The sequence below is a fragment of the Macaca fascicularis genome, chromosome 7 (assembly GCF_037993035.2).
Source record: "Macaca fascicularis isolate 582-1 chromosome 7, T2T-MFA8v1.1".
Lineage (NCBI taxonomy): Eukaryota > Metazoa > Chordata > Mammalia > Primates > Cercopithecidae > Macaca > Macaca fascicularis.
The window spans coordinates 20,389,583-20,411,614 of record NC_088381.1 but is presented as its reverse complement, the minus strand read 5'-3'; the positions used below and the strand labels follow the sequence as shown (position 1 = coordinate 20,411,614).

The 22,032-nt window shown below is 44.7% G+C and overlaps 1 protein-coding gene across 1 annotated transcript; it reads left to right on the top strand.

Annotated features, from left to right (window-relative positions):
- The first annotated feature begins 30 nt into the window (after positions 1 to 30).
- On the top strand, positions 31 to 21,240 carry MFAP1 (microfibril associated protein 1). The gene is made up of 9 exons (XM_005559389.3): positions 31 to 227; positions 8,133 to 8,352; positions 10,470 to 10,599; positions 10,859 to 11,046; positions 12,189 to 12,297; positions 12,719 to 12,879; positions 15,933 to 16,092; positions 20,355 to 20,444; positions 20,544 to 21,240. The coding sequence occupies exons 1-9, from the start codon at positions 149 to 151 to the stop codon at positions 20,724 to 20,726; spliced, it is 1,320 nt and encodes a 439-aa protein (XP_005559446.1). The 5' UTR covers positions 31 to 148; the 3' UTR covers positions 20,727 to 21,240.
- Positions 21,241 to 22,032: the final 792 nt, after the last annotated feature.

Genomic DNA, 22,032 nt, shown 5'->3' with positions numbered 1-22,032 from the left:
TCTAGCTCAGCCGTAAGTAGTTTCTCTATCAGTCGCGCCGCTGTGTTCGTGGATTTAGGTGGAAGGAATTTCTTCTCTTCGTTGACGTTGTTGGTGTTCACTGTTTGGAATTAGTCAAGTTTCGGGAATCACCGTCGCTGCCATCAACATGTCGGTCCCAAGCGCTCTCATGAAGCAACCGCCCATTCAGTCTACGGCTGGGGCCGTCCCAGTTCGCAATGAGAAAGGTACGGTGCTGACACCCTCTTCCCAGTCGAATTTTAACCCCTTTCGGCCCCAGCAACCTCCAGACCTCTGGGACACACCACTCCAACCCCTCCAGCTCTTAAGATCTGGCTCCCAGATTCTTGGACCTTTCCACCCCCATCCCCTTGCATCCAATCTTGTTCCTGTGGCCTGCTTTCATATTCAGCAAGCACCTCTCTTAGCCTCCACAAATTCCTTAGACTTGTGTTACATATATATAATGTATATTACATATATTAAAATATTCGTTACTTAGGAAATTAAGTATATATCAGAATATATATGTTTAATACATGTATTCTAGAATATGATTTTGTTCTAATATATATAATGATTAGAATATAATATCACTAATTACATATAAATACTAGAATATATGTATTGTTAGTCTAATAATTACTAAGGAACTAAGTATATATAAATCTAATAATTAGGAACTTAAGTATATAGCAGAATATAGCAGAATATATACATAATATCAGACTAGATAGATAGATAGAGACTGCTTGTTGGCAGGGCTTTGTGCGGGATACGGTCCCTTTTTTGCTGTCCGTAGAAGTCTACTTATGCTGCCCAGGCTGGACTCGAACTCCTGGGGCTCAGGCTATCCTCCTGCCTCAGCCTCCCAAGTAGACGCCACCGTGTCTAGTCTCAACATGGCTTTTAAGAATTATCTTTTAATCCCTATACATCTAATTCATTCATCTTAACAGCTTATGAATTCCATTGTATAAAATAAAGTGTAATCCACAGTTTATTCCCTATTGAGGGGCAGGTGGTTGTCCGGTTGTTTAAAAAAGTGCTGCGGCCAGGCATGGTGTCTCCTGCCCGTAAACCCAGCACTTTGGGAGGCTGAGGCGGGCAGAACACCTGAGGTCAGGAGTTCGAGACCAGCCTGGTCAACATGGTGAAACCCCGTCTCTAATAAAAATATAAAAAATTAGCCATGTATGATGGTGGGTGCCTGTAATCCCAACTACTTAGGAATCTGAGACAGGAGAATTGCTTGAACCCGGGAGGTGGAGGTCGCAGTGAGCAGAGATCACACCATTGCCCTCCCGCCTGGGCCACAGTGTGAGACTCTGTGTCAAAAAAGGAAAAAAAAAAACAGTTCTGCATTTGTCATTCTGTAGCCAATACTAGCATTATTTAGTACCTGCTGCCAATTGCTCCTCAAAGTAAGTTGTAAGAACATAAGAATTTGTGGAGCACAGTGGCTCACACCTGTAATCCCAGCACTTTGGGAGGCTGAGGCAGGAGGCTCACTTGAGGCCAGGAGTTCAAGACCAGCTTGAGCAACATAGCAAGCCCCCCCCATCTCTACAGAAAAAATTAAAAATTAAGGCCCAGCTTGGTGGCTCACGCCTGTAATCCCAGCACTTTGGGAGGCTGAGGCAGGTGGATCACCTGAGGTCAGGAGTTCAAGATTAGCCTGGCCAACATGGTGAAACCCTGTCTCTACTAAAAATACAAAAATTAGCCGGGTGTGATGGCACACGCCTGTAATTCCAGCTGCTTGGAAGGCTGAGACAGGAGAATCACTTGAACCTGGGAGGCAGAAGTTGCAATGAGCTAAGATCACGCCACTGCACTCCAGCCTGACCAACACAGCAAGACTCCATCTCAAAAAAGAAAAGAAGGAAAACAAACTTCGAGAACCTAAGAGCTTGGCCGGGCGCGGTGGCTCAAGCCTGTAATCCCAGCACTTTGGGAGGCCGAGGCGGGTGGATCACGAGGTCAGGAGATCGAGACTATCCTGGCTAACATGGTGAAACCCCGTCTCTACTAAAAATACAAAAAACTAGCCGGGCGTGGTGGCGGGCGCCTGTAGTCTCAGCTACTTGGGAGGCTGAGGCGGGAGAATGGCGTGAACCCGGGAGGCGGAGCTTGCAGTGAGCCAAGATCAGGCCACTGCACTCCAGCCTGGGAGACACAGCGAGACTCCGTCTCAAAAAAAAAAAAAAAAAAAGAGAACCTAAGAGCTTTATTTCCCATATATTCATCATCTACAGACTTGGTTATACCAAATTTTTACATTTTTTGCCCAATCTGACAGGTGTTGAAATGGTATGTCATTATTCTAATTTGCATTCCCCTGATTACTAGTGATGCTGGGCTTTTTTGTTTTTTTTTTTTTTCACTCTTGTTGCCCAGGCTGGAGTGCAATGGCACCATCTCGGCTCACTGTAACCTCCTCCTCCCGAGTTCAAGCGATTCTCCTGCCTCAGCCTCCTGAGTAGCTGGGATTACAGGCATGGGCCACCATACCCAGCTGATTTTATATTTTTAGTACAGATGGGACTTCTCCATGTTGGTCAGGGTGGTCTCAAACTCCTGACCTCAGGTGATCCGCCCGCCTGGGCCTCACAAAGTGCTGGGGTTACAGGCGTGAGATTTATCAACTTGATCTTTTATAGTTTTAGCTTGTTTTTTGGTATATCGTTTAAAAAATAATCCTTCCCTGCACTGAGATCACAGATACTCGTATTGTAAAGGTTTTCTATCTTCTGAGTGTTTGTATATATTAAATTGAATTCAATACACACTTATACAAGACAGATTATAAGTTAGGAAGCTTACAGTCCAGTAAGGAGTGTAAATATTTAAGATATGTTTTTCATAGTTGGGTCTTTAATCCATCTGGAATCTTTGTGTCTGTAGTGGAAGTTAGAGGTCTAATTTTACTATATGGTTGGCCAGTTGTCCCTTCTCAGTTGACGGATTAGCCCAGCCATTCTCTACTGACTTTTAATGCCATTCCTATAGTATACTCAAGTTCTCATATAAGTTTGTTTTTCTTCTCTCTACTCTGTTCCATTGATCTCTGTGTACTTCCTGGGTCAGTGACATATCTGGTAAACTACGCCCCACCCCTCCTTCCCAGCCCCCATCAGTTTTATTCTTCTTCAGCATTGTCTTGGTGTTTTGGGGCCTCCTATTCTTCCATATGATTTTGGAATAAGCCTGGAGACAACTTTTAATGGAATTGCATTAAAATGATAGATTATACATTTATAGGTTAATTCAGGTGCAGTTGCCATCTTCTCATCCTTGAACATGAAATATTTCTCCGTTTATTTAGATCTTTTTTATCTTTCAATAAAATTATATATTTTTCCTCCTAAAATCCTTGTACATTGTTTGTTGGATTTATTCCTCAGTATCTTATAGATTACTTGTGACTGTTAATGGTATTTTAACACTGTATTCTCTCCAGCCTAGGCAACATAGCGAGACCCCAAAAAATACAATGCTCTACAAAAAAATAAAATTACCTGGGCAGTACCTGCCTGTAGTCCCAGCTACTGGGAGGCTGAAGAGGGAGGATCACTTTAGCCCAGGACATTGAGACTGCAGTGAGCTGTGATCATGCCACTGCACACCAGCCTGGGTAACAGAGTGAGACCCTTTCTCAAAAAGCAGAAAATATGTCAGGCATGGTGGCTCATGCCTGTAATCCCAGCACTTTGGGAGACCCTAGGCAAGAGGATCGCTTGAGTCCAGGAGTTCAAGACCAGCCTGGGCAACATAGTGAGACCTTGTCTATACAAAAAATTTTTTTAAATTAGACCTTCATGTTGTTGCCCGCCTGTAGTCCCAGCTACTTCAGAGTAGCTCAGAGGCTGAGGCAGGAGAACGGTTTGAGCCTAGGAGGTTGAGGCTGCAGTGAGCCATGATTGCGCCACTGCACTCCACCCTAGGCAACAGAGTGAGACCCTGTCTCAAGAAAATAAATAAAAATAAATAAAATTGTACTTTCTGATTATATGTCGCTAATGTACAGGTATGCTTATTTTTAGAAATAAGTTTTTTATCTAGCATTTTTTCTGAACTCTTAGCTTAATCTATTTGTTATCTTGTGTTTTCTACAAAGACAACCATATAATCTGCAAATTATGACAGTTTCTTCCTTTAACATCCTTATAACTTTTCCTTATTGCCCAAATTAGAACCATAATACAGTGCTGACTAGAAGGTGTGATAGGGACAACATTAGGATGCCCACTGGGTTTTTGTTTTTGTTTTTTGTTTTTTTGGGTTTTTTTTTTTTTTTTTTTTTTTGAGACAGAGTCTTGCCCTATCGCCCAGGCTGGAGTGCCGTGGTGTGATCTCGGCTCACTGCAAGCTTCGCCTCCCAGGTTCATGCCATTCTTCTGCCTCAGCCTCCCGAGTAGCTGGGACTACAGGTGTGTGCCACCATGCCTGGCTAATTTTTTGTTTTTGTTTTTGTTTTTGTTTTTGTTTTTTTTTGAGACGGAGTCTCGCTGTGTCTCCCAGGCTGGAGTGCAGTGGCGTGATCTCGGCTCACTGCAAGCTCCGCCTCCCGGGTTCACGCCATTCTCCCGCCTCAGCCTCCCAAGTAGCTGAGACTACAGGTGCCCGCCACCACGCCCGGCTAGTTTTCTGTATTTTTAGTAGAGACGGGGTTTCACCATGTTAGCCAGGATAGTCTCGATCTCCTGACCTCGTAATCCACCCGCCTCGGCCTCCCAAAGTGCTGGGATTACAGGCTTGAGCCACCGCGCCCGGCCTGTTTTTGTTTTTTTGGAGACGGAGTCTTGCTCTGTCGCCCAGGCTGAAGTGCAGTGGTGCTGTCTCAGCTCACTGCAAGCTCCAGGTCCCGGGTTCGCGTCATTCTCCTGCCTCAGCCTCCCAAGTAGCTGGGACTACAGGCACCTACCACCACGCCGGGCTAATTGTTTTGTATTTTTAGTGGAGACGGGGTTTCACTGTGTTAGCCAGGATGGTCTCGATTTCCTGACCTTGTGATCCGCCCGCCTCGGCCTCCCAAAGCGCTGGGATTACAGGCGTAAGCCACCACGCCCAGCTGGATGCCCACTGATTTTTATAGAGAATGCTTCTGGCCAGTCGTGGTGGCTCACACCTGTAATCCCAGCACTTTAGGAGGCTGAGGCTGGCAGATCACCTCAGGTCAGGAGTTCAAGACCAGCCTGGCCTACATGGTGAAACCCTGTCTTTACTAAAAAATACACAAATTAGCCAGGCATATGGTGGGCGCCTGTAATTCCAGCTACTCAGGAGCCTGAGGCAGGGAGAATTGCTTGAACCCGGGGGACGGAGGTTGCAGTTTTGAGCCAAGATCGTGCCACTGCACTGCAGCCTGGGCAACAGAGCGAGACTTCATCTCAATAAATAAATAAATACATAAATACATAAATAGAATGGTTCTATTGTTTTATCATTAACTATAAAGTCTGCTGTATGTATTTTTTTTTAAATGTGACTTTAGGCCGGGCGCGGTGGCTCAAGCCTGTAATCCCAGCACTTTGGGAGGCCGAGGCGGGTGGATCACGAGGTCAGGAGATCGAGACTATCCTGGCTAACATGGTGAAACCCCGTCTCTACTAAAAATACAAAAAACTAGCCGGGTGTGGTGGCGGGCGCCTGTAGTCTCAGCTACTTGGGAGGCTGAGGCTGGAGAATGGCGTGAACCCGGGAGGCGGAGCTTGCAGTGAGCCGAGATCACGCCACTGCACTCCAGCCTGGGAGACACAGCGAGACTCCGTCTCAAAAAAAAAAAAAAAAAAAAAAAAAAACTAAATGTGACTTTAAAAAATAGTAGGCTGGGAGAGATGGCTCACATTATCAATCCCAGCACTTTGGGAGACTGAGGCTGGAGGATCACTTGAGGCCAGGAGTTCAAGGCCAGCCTGGGCAACATAGCAAGACCCTTTCTCTACCTTTTAAAAAATAACAAATAAAAATGAAATTTACAAAAGTAAAAATAGTATATCGCTTCCCTCCCATTGTCTATATCTACATATATATTTTTGAGTTTTTTTTTGTTTGTTTTTAAAGACAGAGTCTTATTGTGTTGCCCAGGCTGGAGTGCAGCAGCATGATCTCAGCTCACTGCAGCCTCCACCTCCCAGGTTCAAGTGATTCTCCTGCCTCAGCCACCTGAGTAGCTGGGATTAACAAGTGTGTGCCACCATCCTGGCTAATTTTTTTTTTTTTTTTTTTTTTTTTTTGAGACAGAGTCTCACTCTGCCGCCCAGGCTGGAGTGCAGTGGCGCAATCTCAGCTCACTGCAAGCTCCGCCTCCTGGGTTTACGCCATTCTCCTGCCTCAGCCTCCCGAGTAGCTGGGACTACAGGCACCCGCCACGTCGCCTGGCTAGTTTTTTGTATTTTTTAGTAGAGACGGAGTTTCACCGTGTTAGCCAGGATGGTCTCAATCTCCTGACCTCGTGATCTGCCCATCTTGGCCTCCCAAAGTGCTGGGATTACAGGCTTGAGCCACCGCGCCCAGCCTAATTTTTGTATTTTTAGTAGAGACGGGGTTTCGCCATGTTGGCCTGGCTGGTCTCGAACTCGTAGCCTCAACTGATCTGCCCATCTTGGCTTTCCAAAGTGCTGGGATTACAAGCATGAGCCACTGTGCCCAGCTATATATATTTTTGTGTTTGACACAGGTTCTCACTGTATCACTCAGGCTGAAGTGAGTGCCTTGCTGTGGTCACGGCTCGCCACAGCCTTAACCTCCTGGACTCTAGTGATTCTCCCACCTCAGCCTCCCATGTAGCTTGGGACCACAGGCATACACCACCATGCCCAGCTAATTTTTTTATTTTTAGTAAAGACAAGGTCTAACTTTGTTGCCCAGGCTGGTCTCGAACTCCTGGGTTTAAGCAGTCCTCCTGCCTCAACCTTCCAAAATGCTGGGATTACAGGCATGAGCCACCGCACCTGGCCCCCTCATTAATTTTCTAAGGTTAAACTATTCTTGTAGTCTTGAGCTAAATTCTAATAAGTTGTGTTGGCTTAGGGGTTTTTTGTTTCGGGTTTTTTTTTTTTTGGTAGTTTTTATATCGCTGGGATAAATTTGCTCTTATGTTATTTAATATTTTTGTATTTGTGTTTGTAAGTGAAATCCACCTAAAGTTTTCCTTTGAACTGTCCAATTTGGTTATCAAGGTTATACTCATAAAATAAGTTGGTTAGTTTTCACTGTCTCTCTTTGTTCACTAGAATTGTTTATATTTGTAGGCTGGGTGCTATGACTCACGCCTGTAATCCCAGCACTTTGGGAGGCCGAGGTGGGCGGATCTTGAGGTCAGGAGATGGAAACCATCCTGGCTAACACGATGAAACTCCATCTCTACTAAAAATACAAATAATTAGCTGGGCATGGTGTAGCGCATGCCTTTAGTCCGAGCTACTCAGGAGGCTGAGGCAGGAGAATTACTTGAACCCAGGAGGCGGAGGTTGCAGTGAGCCGAGATCATACCACTGCACTCCAGCCTAGGCGACAGAGTGAGACTCCGTCTCAAAAAAAAAAAAAAAAAAAGAATTGTATTTATAACAGATTACCTACTCTTGCAGGTTTGATAACACATAAGGTAAAGGAAAAGAAGGTAGAAATAAGTAAGATTAGAATATTGAGTCATGTGGTAATATGTTATAAAGGCTGCCGTGGAAATCCCAGAGGGAACTACAAGAATGCCTGAGCAGCATTTTAGTTTTATGTTCCTGCAGAAATCATCCTTACTATGTGGTGGGCACTGTTACAAATAATTTGTTTAAGGGTATAGTTGAGGTGGGATGCCATGAATTTGTGATGGATGCAGTCTGCCTTTTTGCGGGGGACTTTTTTCTACTGTTTCACTGCCTGCCTTCCTCCACTTCATTGTACTCAAGGTAAGCCTCATTATCATCAGTGTTGGCTTTCACAAGGAGGCAGTCTCGTGACTTGGCCTTTGTAGGAAAACACTATTAGATGAATAGATGGTTGGGTAGTGGCTCTTTCTTCTCCTGCTTAGACTCTTGTCTACTATGAATAAAGGGCTCTATTTGCAAAGGCCATAATGGGATGAAGCACATTGAGAAACAGGCTACTGAAACATAGTTATTTTTCTCACCCAGGTGAGATTTCAATGGAAAAAGTGAAGGTAAAGCGTTATGTGTCCGGAAAGAGGCCAGACTATGCCCCTATGGAGTCCTCAGATGAGGAAGATGAAGAATTTCAGTTCATTAAGAAAGCCAAAGAACAAGAAGCAGAGCCTGAGGAACAGGAGGAGGATTCATCTAGTGACCCCCGGCTACGGCGTTTACAGAACCGTATTAGTGAAGATGTGGAAGAGAGGTAATGTCTGTGATTGTGTTTTACTTGAACATGAACCTCTACAGCTTAATAATAATAGCTAATACTTGAATAGTACTGCCAAGTAGCTGACATTTGCTAATTGTTGTAATCCATACAATAGCTTTATGAAATAGGTGCTATTATCCCCATTTCACAAAAGAGGAAACTAAGAGCACAAAGGGGCTAAGAAAGTTACATGACCAAAGTTACAAAGTGGCAGCTTCAGAAAACAGCAGGTTACTTCTGGCCTAAAGGACCTACTCAACTCCTTACGGGAATAGAAAACACAGACCATTCGTTGGCTGTTGAGGGGAGTCTTTTTAGCACAAAGATGTTTTATAAACTTTGGTAAATTGATTTTATACATCTGCTTATTCTAAATGCTAATAAGGGGAAATGACACTGAAGCAGGAGAAAAGACCTCATAAAGGTCTCATTGTAGAAAGTCTCCCAGTGAGGGATTTTGTATGTTATATACTGATTGAGACATTACCTTAATAGAGCAGACCAGGGGTCCTGAACTTTCACCGTTCATAATTGTCCCAGGGGTTTTTTCACAGAGCTCCTGGGCCAAAACAGTTCTGTTTATTTTAGTTAGTAAGTAGTTAGAGCCAAGTAACTTAATAAGTATTTATGTCCTAATAACTTTGCCACTTGAAAATTACAGTGCCCATGGCCGGGCGCAGTGGCTCACACCTGTAATCGTAGCACTTTGGGAGGCCGAGGCAGGTGGATCACGAGGTCAGGAGTTCAAGACCAGCCTGGCCAACTTGGTGAAACCCCATCTCAACTAAAAATACAAAAAAATTAGCCAGGCATGGCAGTGGGCACCTGTAATCCCAGCTACTTTGGGAGACTGAGGCAGAGAATTGCTTGAACTTGGCAGGCGGAGGTTGCAGTGAGCCGAGATCATGCCACTGCACTCCAGCCTGAGTGACAGAGTGAGACTCCGTCTCAAAAAAGAAAAAAGAAAAAATAAATAAAATTACAGTGCCCATGGGGAAAAAAACACTTTTATTCATTCTCACATAACCACAGTTACTAGTGGAATTTGTGTGCCTATTGGACACTGACAGCCTTGCAGACCTTGGAATCAGCACTGTCACTTTTTCATGTCTTGTTTTATATTGATATTCACACTGTACTTTTTACCACAGCAGCCACCAAAACCCAATTTCACGAAGATACGATATTCTCAAAAGGAATGTAATATGACTTAATGTTGAAACTGAATTACCTTGAGCTATTGAAAATATCCCAATGCAGGCCACGCTCGGTGGCTCACGCCTGTAATCCCAGCACTTTGGGAGGCCAAGGCAGGCGATCACCTGAGGTCAGGAGTTCAAGACTAGCCTGGCCAACATGACGAAACCCCCTCTCTAGTAAAAATACAAAAATTAGCCGGGTGTGGTGGTGCACGCCTGTAATCCCAGCTACTCAAGAGGCTGAGGCAGGGAGAATCGCTTGAACCTGGGAGGGGGAGGTTGTGGTGAGCCGAGATCACGCCATTGCTCTCCAGCCTGGGTAACAGAGTGAGATTCTGTCTCAAAAAAAAATCCCAATGCATCCCTATGAGTTTGCTGGCTTGCTGTGGTGCCTTAGGATGCCTCAACATACGTTTAGTATTTCAGGCCAAACTTGGCTATTTGCTCTGACATCCTAGTCTAGTTCCTTTAATCTGCACCTCAGTTTCCCCCACCTCAATACTTTAATATTGGATGGACATGGTGGCTCACATCTGTAATCCCAGCACTTTGAGAGGCTAAGGCGGGCAGATTGCCTAAGTCCAGGAGTTGAAGACCAGCCTGGGCAACATGGTAAAACCCCGTCTCTACAAAAAATACAAAAATTAGTCATGTGTGCTGGCATGCCTATAGTCCCAGCTACTCAGGAGGCTGAGGTGGGAGGATCACTTGAGCCTGGGAGGCAGAGGTTGCAGTGAGCCAAGATCGCACCACTGCACTGCAGCCTGGGTGACAGAGCAAGACCCTGCCTCAAAAAAAAAGACTTCAGTATTAATGAAGGCAAACATAATGTACTGTGTGGCTGTGGAAATGCGGTTGATGCTAGTTCATTTTTATGACATTGGTGTTACATTTGGAGATACTGTTTATCAGATTGGCTCGACATCGGAAAATAGTGGAACCTGAAGTGGTAGGAGAGAGTGACTCAGAAGTAGAAGGAGATGCTTGGCGCATGGAACGAGAAGATAGCAGTGAAGAAGAGGAAGAGGAGATTGATGATGAGGTATGATAAAGGAACATGGGAAGTTTTTTTCTGGATATAAGAAAAAGTTGACGCCTGTGCTCATTTGTTGAAGCCTTAAAAACATGAGATCACTGCTTTTGGCAGGACTCTGATCATGTTCCTTGTTTGTTGGGATAGAACTAAAAATAGAATGGTACTAAGTTGTATTTTTTTACATTTGAATTTGTTGGGTTTGATGAGACTAAAACAAAAAGCCATAGGCCATTTGACTGACCGGCTTACATATATGACTTCACAGGAAATAGAACGGCGGCGTGGCATGATGCGTCAGCGAGCACAGGAGAGAAAAAATGAAGAGATGGAAGTCATGGAAGTGGAAGATGAGGGACGTTCTGGAGAGGAGTCAGAATCAGAGTCTGAGTATGAAGAGTACACAGACAGTGAAGATGAGATGGAGCCTCGCCTTAAGCCAGTCTTCATTCGAAAGTAAGTATCTCACGAGCCAGATCTGAATCCACTTAATTACCACTTTCCAGGCGTGGAAACAAAAGTCTGTTTTCTGTTGTGCTATTCTGAAATCTAAGCACTGAGTGAAAGTGCTTTTGCTAGTGCTGTAGCCTTGCCAGACGAGCTGCTGAGGAGTATCTTGGTGTTAGCAGAGAACCTGAGTTTGTTTTCACATCTCTTTTTTTCAGTTATAGAGCATATATCTGTCCAAGGCCTTTTTTTTTTCTTTCTTTCTTTCTGAGACGGAGTGTTGCTCTTGTTGCCCAGGCTGGAGTGCAATGGCGTCATGTCTGCTCACCACAACCTCCAACTCCCGATTTCAAGCGATTCACCTGCCTCAGCCTCCCTAGTAGCTGGGATTACAGGCATGCACCACAACGTCTGGCTAATTTTGTATTTTTAGTATAGAGGGGGTTTCACCATGTTGGTCAGGCTGGTCTCGAACTCCCGACCTCAGGTGATCCGCCCTCCTCAGCCTCCCAAAGTGCTGGGATTACAGGCATGAGCCCCCGCGCCCAGCCAAGGCCATATATTTTTAAACACAAAATTAAACTCAGCAAGCAGATTCCTATTCCTTTCTTGATGGCTAGAAATCCTCCTACTTACAGGCCAGCAGGTTCTTTGCTGTCCAGGCAGTTCTCAAAGATGAACATGATTTTAGTGCTCCAAAGACCTGGGATGATGGCTGGGCACAGTGGCTCATGCCTGTAATTCCAGCACTTTGGGAGGCTGAGGCAGGTGGATCACGAGGTCAGGAGTTCAAGACCAGCCTGGCCAAGATGGTGAAACCCCATCTCTACTAAAAATACAAAGAAATTAACCAGGTGTGGTGGCAGGCGCCTGTAATCCCAGCTACTCGGGAGGCTGAGGCAAAGAATTGCTTGAACCCAGGAGGCAGAGGTTGCAGTGAGCTGAGATCACACCACTGCACAGGAGACAGAGTGAGACTCCATCTCAAAAAAAAAAAAAAAAAGACCTGGGATGACTCAACGTTTTTTGCTCTTTGAAAATAATAGAGCCAAAGAGTTTGGTTTCGTCTCATTTGGATGGGACTAGGTCTAGGGGAACAAAGCACTCCACTCTAAGGACTTTAGGCAATTAACAGGACCTCTGTGATGCAGGAAGGACCGAGTGACAGTTCAAGAACGTGAAGCTGAAGCATTGAAACAGAAGGAGCTGGAGCAGGAAGCAAAACGCCTGGCAGAGGAGAGGCGCAAGTACACACTCAAGGTACTGGGGAGTTGGCCGGGCGCGGTGGCTCAAGCCTGTAATCCCAGCACTTTGGGAGGCTGAGGCGGGTGGATCACGAGGTCAGGAGATCGAGACTATCCTGGCTAACACGGTGAAACCCCGTCTCTACTAAAAATACAAAAAAAAAAACTAGTCGGGCGTGGTGGCGGGCGCCTGTAGTCTCAGCTACTCGGGAGGCTGAGGCGGGAGAATGGCATGAACCCGGGAGGCGGAGCTTGCAGTGAGCCGAGATCACGCCACTGCACTCCAGCCTGGGAGACACAGCGAGACTCCGTCTCAAAAAAAAAAAAAAAAAAAGGTACTGGGGAGTGGTTCCAAGGATTGAGTACAAGAAAATAGTGTAATCAGGTTTGTCTGAGGAGAGTAAGGAAGTCCAAGCCGAATTGTTCTCCCTATCCAGATTGTCGAAGAGGAAACCAAGAAAGAGCTGGAAGAGAACAAGCGATCCTTGGCTGCACTGGATGCACTCAATACTGATGATGAAAATGACGAGGAGGAATATGAGGCATGGAAAGTTCGGGAGCTAAAAAGAATCAAGAGGGACAGAGAAGATCGAGAAGCGTGAGTAAAAAGATGAGCCTAGAGTTAATGCTGCTAGTGGAACAGGTTTCTAGTAGGATAGCTCTGAGACTCATTACCTACTGTGAGTTCCATTCTGGCCATCTTCAGAGTTCTTGCTGCTGGGTGAGTTTCCTATAATTGGAATGTGAGTTTCACTTGTTACAGTGAAATCAGGGAAGAGAAACACACTTTGTCGATGTGTGTCCATAATAGAGTGCCAGCCAGTGCTCCCTTTAGTTTCCTAGTAGACACAAAAATTAGTAACTGTTAGCAGTTATCTCTTACTGTGTACAACCCAACCCACAATTGAGTGACTTGAAAAAACAATTACTTTTCACAATTTTGGAGGTTGGCTGAACAGTTCCTCTACTGATTTCACGTGGGCTCACTTATGTTGTATCCAGCTAGACAGTTGACTGGGCTAGAAACTTAAAAGGGCTTCACTCACATGTCTAGTAGTAGGTGGTGGCTATCAGTTAGGATGCCTCACTTATCCTTCATTGGGTTAGACTGCCTTCCTTACATAGTAGTCTCGGTACCATTCTAAGAGGGCAAGGTCTTCTGACACTTAGGTTCCAGAACTCATACATCAATCCTGCCACATATTGGTCAAAGCAAGTCACAAGGCCGACCTAGCTTTAAGCAGGTGGAGAAACAGACTCCACCTCTGGATAGGAGAAGCAGCAAAGTCATACTTTTTGAAAAGGGGCATGCATACTGTGAGGGGAAGCATTTGTGGCACTTAAGTAACCTACACTATGTTAGAGCAGAATCTTTTTTTTTTTTTTTTTTGAGATGGAGTTTTGCTTTTCACTCAGGCTAGAGTGAAGTGTCACAATCTCAGCTCACTGTGGCCTCCGCCTCCTGGGTTCAAGCGATTCTCCTGCCTCAGCCTCCCAAGTAGCTGGGATTACAGGCATGTGCCACCACACCTGGCTAATTTTTGTATTTTTAGTAGAGACAGGGTTTCACCATGTTGGTCAGGCTGGTCTCGAACTCATGACCTCAGGTTATCCACCTGCCTCGGCCTCTCAAAGTGCTTGGATTACGGCGTGAGCCACCACGCCCGGCCCAAGCAGAATCATTTCTGAGCTGCATCACTCATTCCTATAAATTATTAGGTATAAGAGGGTAATCCCGGATTACAAAGGAAACCATCAATAGATAACTCTAGGCTGGGCGTGGTGGCTCACGCCGTAATCCGAGCACTTTGGGAGGCTGAGGCAGGCGAATCACTTTAGGCTGGGAGTTCGAGACCAGCCTGGCCAACATGGTGAAAACCTCTCTCTACTAAAATACAAAAATTAGCCGGGTGTGGTGGTGTTTGCATGTTATTCCCGGCTACTTGGAAGGTGGAGGCAAGAGAATCGCTTGAACCCAGGAGGCAGAGGTTGCAGTGAGCTGAGATAGCGCCACTGCACTCCAGCCTGGGTGACAGAGTGACACTCTTATCTGGAAAAAAGAAAAAAAGAAAACTTGCCTCAATATGAGCTACACACAATAAATAGATAACTCCATCCTCAGCCTGTAGTTTCTTTTTTTTTTTTTTTTTTTTTTTGAGACGGAGTCTCACTCTGTCGCCCAAGCTGGAGTGCAGTGGCGCAATCTTGGCCTCCACCCCCTGGGGGTCAAGCAGTTCTGCCTCAGCCTTCCAAGTAGCTGGGACTACAGGCATATGCCACCACACAGCTAATTTTTGTATTTTTAATAGAGGCGTGGTTTCACCATGTTGGCCAGGCTGGCCTTGAACTCCTGACCTCAGGTGATCCACCCACCTCGGCCTCCCAACGTGCTGGGAATACAGGCATGAGCCACCACGCCTGGCCCTCAGCCTGTAGTTTCTAAGGTTTTTATCCTGGACCTGAAGGAGTAGGAGTCCAAGTGCCCTTTAAAATTGTACACAAGGCTGGGCATGGTGGCTCATGCCTATAATCCCAACAATTTAGGAGGCCGAGGTGGGCAGATCACAAGGTCAGGAGTTTGACACCAGCCTGTCCAATATGGTGAAACCCCGTCTGTACTAAAAATACAAAAATTAGCCAGGCATGGTGGTACACGCCTGTAAATCCCAGCTACTCAGGAGGCTGAAGCAGGAGAATCGCCTGAACCTGGGAGGCAGAGGTTGCAGTGAGCCGAGATTGTGCCACTGCATTCCAGCCTGGGCAACAGAATGAGATTCCATCTCAAAAAAATAAAAAATAAAATAAAATTGTACACAAAATTATGTGTGTATATGCATTTTTTTGGAGAAAAGGGATATCACCCCCTCTCTCCCCAACACTGGCTAAAAAGTTACTGCAATCTGGCCGGGCGCAGTGGCTCACGCCTGTAATCCCAGCACTTTGGGAGGCACAGGTGGGCGGATCATGAGGTCAGGAGATCAAGACCATCCTAGTGAACACAGTGAAACCCTGTCTCTACTAAAAATACAAAAAGATTAGCCGGGTGTGGTAGCAGGCGCCTGTAGTCCCAGCTACTTGGGAGGCTGAGGCAGGAGAATGGCGTGAACCCGGGAGGCGGAGCTTGCAGTGAGCCAAGATGGCGCCACTGCACTCCAGCCTGGGCAACAGAGCAAGACTCCGTCACCAAAAAAAAAAAAAAAAAAAAAGTTACTGCAATCTAATTAATGATGGTAATCTTTGGTTTGTGACATGCAAGCACCTATATGATTATGATACACTTACATAAAGGAATACCAGCAAAGCCTTGGACAGTTATTTTAAATTCACTGATTTTTTTTTTTTTTTTTAAGCTAAGAAGACCTTTTAGGGAAAGAGAATTCGTAATGTTGCAAAACCCAGCAATAATAGTATGTCTGAATGTCAAAAGAGCTAGAATCAACTTCTGGAAGTTGGCAATACCTAGTCTGGCAAACATAATGAAGACTAACTCACCCTTTTGTTTATTGAGCTCTTGATCTTGATTCCTAATAGGCAATGACTAGAATTAAAGAAGGTGACTAATACTTGAAATAACATGGGACTGTTATTTTTGATAATTTGGTCTTTCTAAAGCTGTAACAGTACCAATAAATTGTTTTGCTCCCTGGACAGGCTTGAGAAGGAGAAAGCAGAAATTGAACGCATGCGAAACCTGACTGAGGAAGAGAGGAGAGCTGAACTTCGGGCAAATGGCAAAGTCATTACCAACAAAGCCGTTAAGGGCAAATATAAGTTCTTACAGAAGTATTATCACCGGGGTGCCTTCTTCATGGTAAGAAGTGAAAAGAGAGTCAGAAAATTGGGCAGTAGGAATAACTCAGAAACTTTGAATTCTTTTTTCTCTTCAAGAATGTTCTGGAATGTTATTTCCACTTGCCAATGGTCAGCTTTCTCATTTGTTTTTTCCTTCTGAACAATATAAACTCAGAGAAAAGCATCAGCAATTGGATTATAGAAGTAGCATCAACTGTTCTCTCTTTTGGCTCCAACTCTCAAAAAGAGGAAATGATGCAATAGCCTTTTTTTGTTTGTTTGTTTTGAGAGACGGAGTCTTGCTGTCACCCAGGCTGGGGTACGGTAGTGCGATTATAATTCACTGCAACCTTGACCTCCTGGGCTCAAGGGATACACCTGCTTCAGCCTCCAGAGTAGCTGGGACTATAAACATGCACAACCATGCCTGGCACTTTTTTTTTTTTTGCTATTTTTTAAAATTTTTCGTAGAGACCAGGTCTCACTATGTTGCCCAGGCTAGTCTTAGCCTTCTGACCTCAAGCAATCCTTCCACCTCAGCCTCCCAAAGTATTAGGAATACAGGCATGAGCCATTGTCCTCAGCCTTAGATAAATTGATGAAATGAAATAGAGAAGTGATCTGTATAGATAGGGGACGAATTAGGTCCTCCACTTTGTGAAAACCAAACTCTGCAAATAGCTTTACATTAATTCACTTTTGTGTGGTAGAAAGTTCACTTCATTCTGAACTGACAGTACCCAAGAGTAACTAAACAAAAGAATGGTTTATTCTGTAACCATTAGGTGGAGGGCCATCATCTTTGTTTTTCATATAAAGACTTAAGATCAAAATAGCAATCTGTTAATCCTGTATGGTTTATTATAATTTCCTAGTGTTAAAGCAGTTTGTACCAAAAACTAGGCTAGCTTTTTCAAGTGCTGTGTGGCAAATTCTAAATATCCCCACTGCAACTGAATTCCTGCCTTTCACTGGAGATGCTGTTAAAACTTCAGTGGTAGCTTCCCTACCACCCTCCAAAATCAGTTTCAGGTCTATCTGATTAGCAGGAACTGTCTGCTTACGTAGTTTTCCAGCAGATGTGGCTTTCTATTCAGTGGAGATTATGAATTCTTGTACTGCTTCGGTCATAAAGTTTCTTTGCTTAAGCAATTCACGGCTTTAATAATTAAGCTTCTTAGAGAAGCAGTTCATTGCTAGTTAAGATACATGAGAAAAGTGTATGTGAAAGTCCTTTGGTGGGCCGGGTACATTAGCTAATGCCTGTAATCTTAACATTTTGAGAGGCCAAGGCCGGCAGATCACTTGAGCCCAGGAGTTCAGCCTGGGCAATGTGGCAAAACCCCATCTCTACAAAAAATACAAAAATTAGCCAGGCGTGGTGGTGCATGCCTATAGTGCCACCTATCGAGGGGCTGAGGTGGAAGGATTGCTTCAGCCCGGGAGGTTGAGGCTGCAGTCATCTGTGATCGTGCCACTGCACTGCAGCCTGGGTGGCTGACCAAGACTTTGTCTCAAAAGAAATTTTTTTTAAAAGTCTTTCTTAAACAAGATAGTGGTATTTTTAATTCCTTCAGCATATGGGTTTATAAATCTGTATCACAGCATTGTAATATTACTATCACTCAGGCTAGAGTACAGTGGTGCAGTCATGGCTCACTACTGCCTCATTCTCCTGGGCTCAAGCAATCCTCCTGCCTCAGCCTCCTGAGTAGTTGGGACTACAGGTGTGTGCCACCACACCTAATTATTTTTTTTTATTTTGTACAGATGGGGTTTTGCTATGTAGCCCAGGCTGGTTTCAAACTCCTGAGCTCAAACTATCCTCCCACCTTGGCCTCCCAAAGTGCTGGGATTACAGGCAAGAGCAACTGGATCCAGCCTTACTAATGTTGTTTATTTCATTGAGTAGGTAACCTTTAGTGCATATACTATGCAAAGGTTAACTGTTTAGCACTGTTAGCGAGAATACATAATCACTGTAACAAAAGTAAGAGTAAAGTACTATAGGAGTTCTGACGAGAGAGATATTATATTTGGTAGAAGATTGAAAGGGGGCCGGGCGTGGTGGCTCACGCCTGTAATCCCAGCACTTTGGGAGGCCGACGTGGGCGGATCACAAGGTCAGGAGATCGAGACCATGGTGAAACCCCGTCTCTACTAAAAATAGAAAAAATTAGCCGGGCGCAGGGGCGGGCGCCTGTAGTCCCAGCTACTCGGGAGGCTGAGGCAGGAGAATGGCGTGAACCCGGGAGGCGGAGCTTGCAGTGAGCCGAGATTGCGCCACTGCACTCCAGCCTGGGCGACAGAGCGAGACTCCGTCTCAAAAAAAAAAAAAAAAAAAAAAGAAGATTGAAAGGGTTGACATAAAGGTTGTAACATTTAAGCATTTAAAATGTATAGTTTTTTTTGTTTTTTGGTTTTTTGTCACCTAGGCTTGAGTGCAGTGGCGTGATTTCAGCTCACTGCAACCTCCACCTCCTGGGTTCAAGCAGTTCTCCTGCCTCAGTGCCCCAAGTAGCTGGTAATACAGGCGTGTACCACCACACCCCGCTAGTTTTTGTATTTTTAGTAGAGACGGGGTTTCTCCATGTTGGCCAGGCTGGTCTTGAACTCCTGACCTTAGGTGATCTGCCCACCTCAGTGTCCCAAAGTGCTGGGATTACAGGCGTAAGCTACTGTGCCCGGCCAAGATGTATAGACTTTTTGACATTCAGTGCTGGGAAGACATTCCAGGTGGAGACCAGCAGGAGTGGAGGCAGAAAGCATCAGCTGTGAAGGGAAGTGGCAAAGAGAACTGAAAAGGTGGATTAAGGCTGTATAATATTTGGCCTTGATTACTACACAGAGGAGTTGTATTCATTTATTTATTTATTTTTGAGATGAAATCTCACTCTGTCGCCCAGGCTGGAGTGCAGTGGTGCGATGTCAGCTCACTGCAACCTCCACCTCCTGGGTTCAAGCGATTCTCCTGCCCCAGCCTCCTGTGTAGCTGGGATTACAGGTGTGCGCCACCAGGTCTAGTATTTTGTATTTTTAGTAGAGACAGAGTTTCACCATGTTGGTCAGGCTGGTCTTGAACTCGTGACCTCGTGATCCACCTGCCTTGGCCTCCCAAAGCGCTGGGATTACAGGCATGAGCCACTGCGCCCAGCCTAGGAGTTGCGTTCATTTAATAGAGAACCACTGAAGTTTTTTGGGCCAGGCAAAGATTATGAGTTACAGTTTAGAAACATCAGTGCAATGACAGTATGTAAGACTGATAGTAGGGAAAACTAATAACCCAGGTGATAAGAGTTTGTAAGATGTGGCAACTGATCGAATGCACACTTATTCAGTTTTGAATCTAGGTAATCAAAGAGTATGCTGGTCCTACTAACAGAAAAGTAAAAGAGAGGAGGTTGATGTGGAAAGGTTAGGTATTAATAAATGGTTTTCACTTTAGACATGAGTTTCAAGTCCCAATAAAATATCCAACTTATGATATATGAAAGCCAGTAGAAAATCCAGGATTGGAGATTTGAGAGGCCTATGCAGAGTTGAAGTCACATGAGTAAACTAACACACTGAGTGCAGAGAGAATAAGCCAACCCTCAAGACACATCTACACTCAAGGAGAAAATGAGGCATAGTTGCATGTGCCTGTAGTCCCAGCTACTCAGGAGGCTAAGGTGAGAGCATCGCTTGATGCTGGGAGGTCAAGGCTGCAGTATGCAGTGATGACACCACTGCACTCTAGCCTGGACATCAGAATGAGACCCTGCCTCAGGGAAAAAAAAAAAAGAGAGAAAGACAATACAACAAAGGAAAAAGAATATCATCTTGGCTGGGCGTGGTGGCTCATGCCTGTAATCCCAGCACTTTGAGAGGCCAAGTCGGGCAGATCACAAGGTCAGGATATCGAGACCATCTGGGCTAACACGGTGAAACCCCGTCTCTACTAAAAATACAAAAAATTAGCTGGGTGTGGTGGCATGGACCTGTAGTCTCAGCTACTCAGGAGGCCAAGGCAGGAGAATTGCTTGAACCCGGGAGGCGGAGGTTGCAGTAAGCCAAGACTGCACCAGTGCACTCCAGCCTGGGCAACAGGCCGAGAATCTGTCTTAGGAAAAAAAAAAAAAAAAAAAAAACAATATCGTCTCTTCAGTTAGATGTAAGCTCTTGAAGAAAGGCTCAATACCCTCTGCTTTCTTTGTATCCCTCATTGTAGAGTTTAATAAATTTGTGGTTTGAATATATAGGAAATAAAACCACAAGATTGATAAGATTTTTTTTATACAGGATGAGGATGAAGAAGTATACAAGAGAGATTTCAGCGCTCCTACCCTGGAGGATCATTTCAATAAAACCATTCTTCCTAAGGTCATGCAGGTATGGGGAACTTTAATAACATGACAGAGAAAAGTAATGTATTGATAGCTGAGGCATGGTTTGTTTGGTGGTGTAACTTATGATCCGTCCTTCCCTCAGGTCAAGAACTTTGGACGCTCAGGTCGCACCAAATACACTCACCTTGTGGATCAAGATACCACCTCCTTTGACTCAGCTTGGGGCCAAGAGAGTGCCCAGAACACAAAGTTCTTCAAACAAAAGGCAGCTGGGGTACGCGATGTATTTGAGCGGCCATCTGCCAAGAAGCGGAAAACTACCTAGGGTCCAGCTGCATGTTCTTCCAACTGTGGAACACAAGGGGAAGTCTCAGCATCTGGTCCCTGATTTGTTTTTTTCATTATTTCCTTGGCCCCTGTATCCAGCTATTGGACCTACTGCTATACTTGTGATACTGGGTAGCCCAGACTTTGAAGGTGCTTTGTGAGGTTTGGACTCATGCTGAGAAACCCACAGGAAAGCACTGTCCAGGTAGGATTAGAGGCTTCCCACTTAAGACTATTTCTGAGAAATCTTAGGTTTTATCACTACTATGGTTTCCCATATTTACTTGGGACTGTTCTGAGTTTCTTTTTCCAGCCCTTAGCTTGGGTTAGAAAAGTGGGCATGTAACTGAACAATGCATTACTTCTACCTTAGGTTTAGGAGTAATATACTAGGAAATCTAAGCTTATGGAAACATGTTTTCCATTTTTGCTTGGAGTCCATTTTCCTATGTGTACATACTTTTTTATCCACGTATGTGTGCATGTCAAGAAATAAAAGAATCACACAACAAGGAGATTTTTAGCATGATACTGGAAATAAATTGTCCAGGCTGACAAGTATTAATTGCCTATTGAAGTAAAAGATAACAGAATTGTCAGGCAGAAGGTGTTTCACATTTTGATAATTCCCTTTGATGTCAGAAACAAGCTCAGGTACTAGCTGGGCTTTAGGTTGCATCTGGATTTATTCCATGAGCAAATACAGATGTGTTTGAGAAGACCAAGGCCTTTCACATCCTTTAAATGTCCCACTGGAAGAATCAAATAGTTTAGTGTCGTATGATAAAAATGAATGGAAATAATTACTATGAGGTGGTAAATACATAAAGATGAACATAGGTACAAGTCACTGTTGTGTGGGATACAATCTAAAAATTATCCTAGAGTCAGAATGAGGGTAAGGCCTTCAAATTCTTTTGGTGAAATGTCTGTAACTGCCATTTGAGTGTCCATACAGCAGACTCAGGGGCCGTTATAGGTTTTTTTTTTTTTTGGTTTTTTGTTTTGTTTTGTTTTGTTTTTAAAGAGACAGCTCTCACCCAGGCTGGAGTACCTCAGCCTCCTGAGTAGCTGGGACTACAGGCGCCCGCCACCACGCCCGGCTAATTTTTGTATTTTCAGTAGAGACAGAGTTTCACCGTGTTAGCCAAGATGGTCTCGATCTCCTGACCTCGTGATCCGCCCACCTCGGCCTCCCAAAGTGCTGGGATTATAGGCATGAGCCACCATGCCTGGCCGGGGCTGTTAGTTTTATAGTTGAGGAAACTAGTTCAACAAGTGTGACTTGGTCCAAGCTGATTAAC

Coding starts and splice junctions, on each gene's coding strand:
- MFAP1 (XM_005559389.3), top strand. CDS start 149: ATGTCGGTCCCAAGCGCTCTCATGAAGCAACCGCCCATTCAGTCTACG. Junction 228..8,132: donor CCCAGTTCGCAATGAGAAAG/GTACGGTGCTGA, acceptor TTTCTCACCCAG/GTGAGATTTCAATGGAAAAA. Junction 8,353..10,469: donor AGTGAAGATGTGGAAGAGAG/GTAATGTCTGTG, acceptor ACTGTTTATCAG/ATTGGCTCGACATCGGAAAA.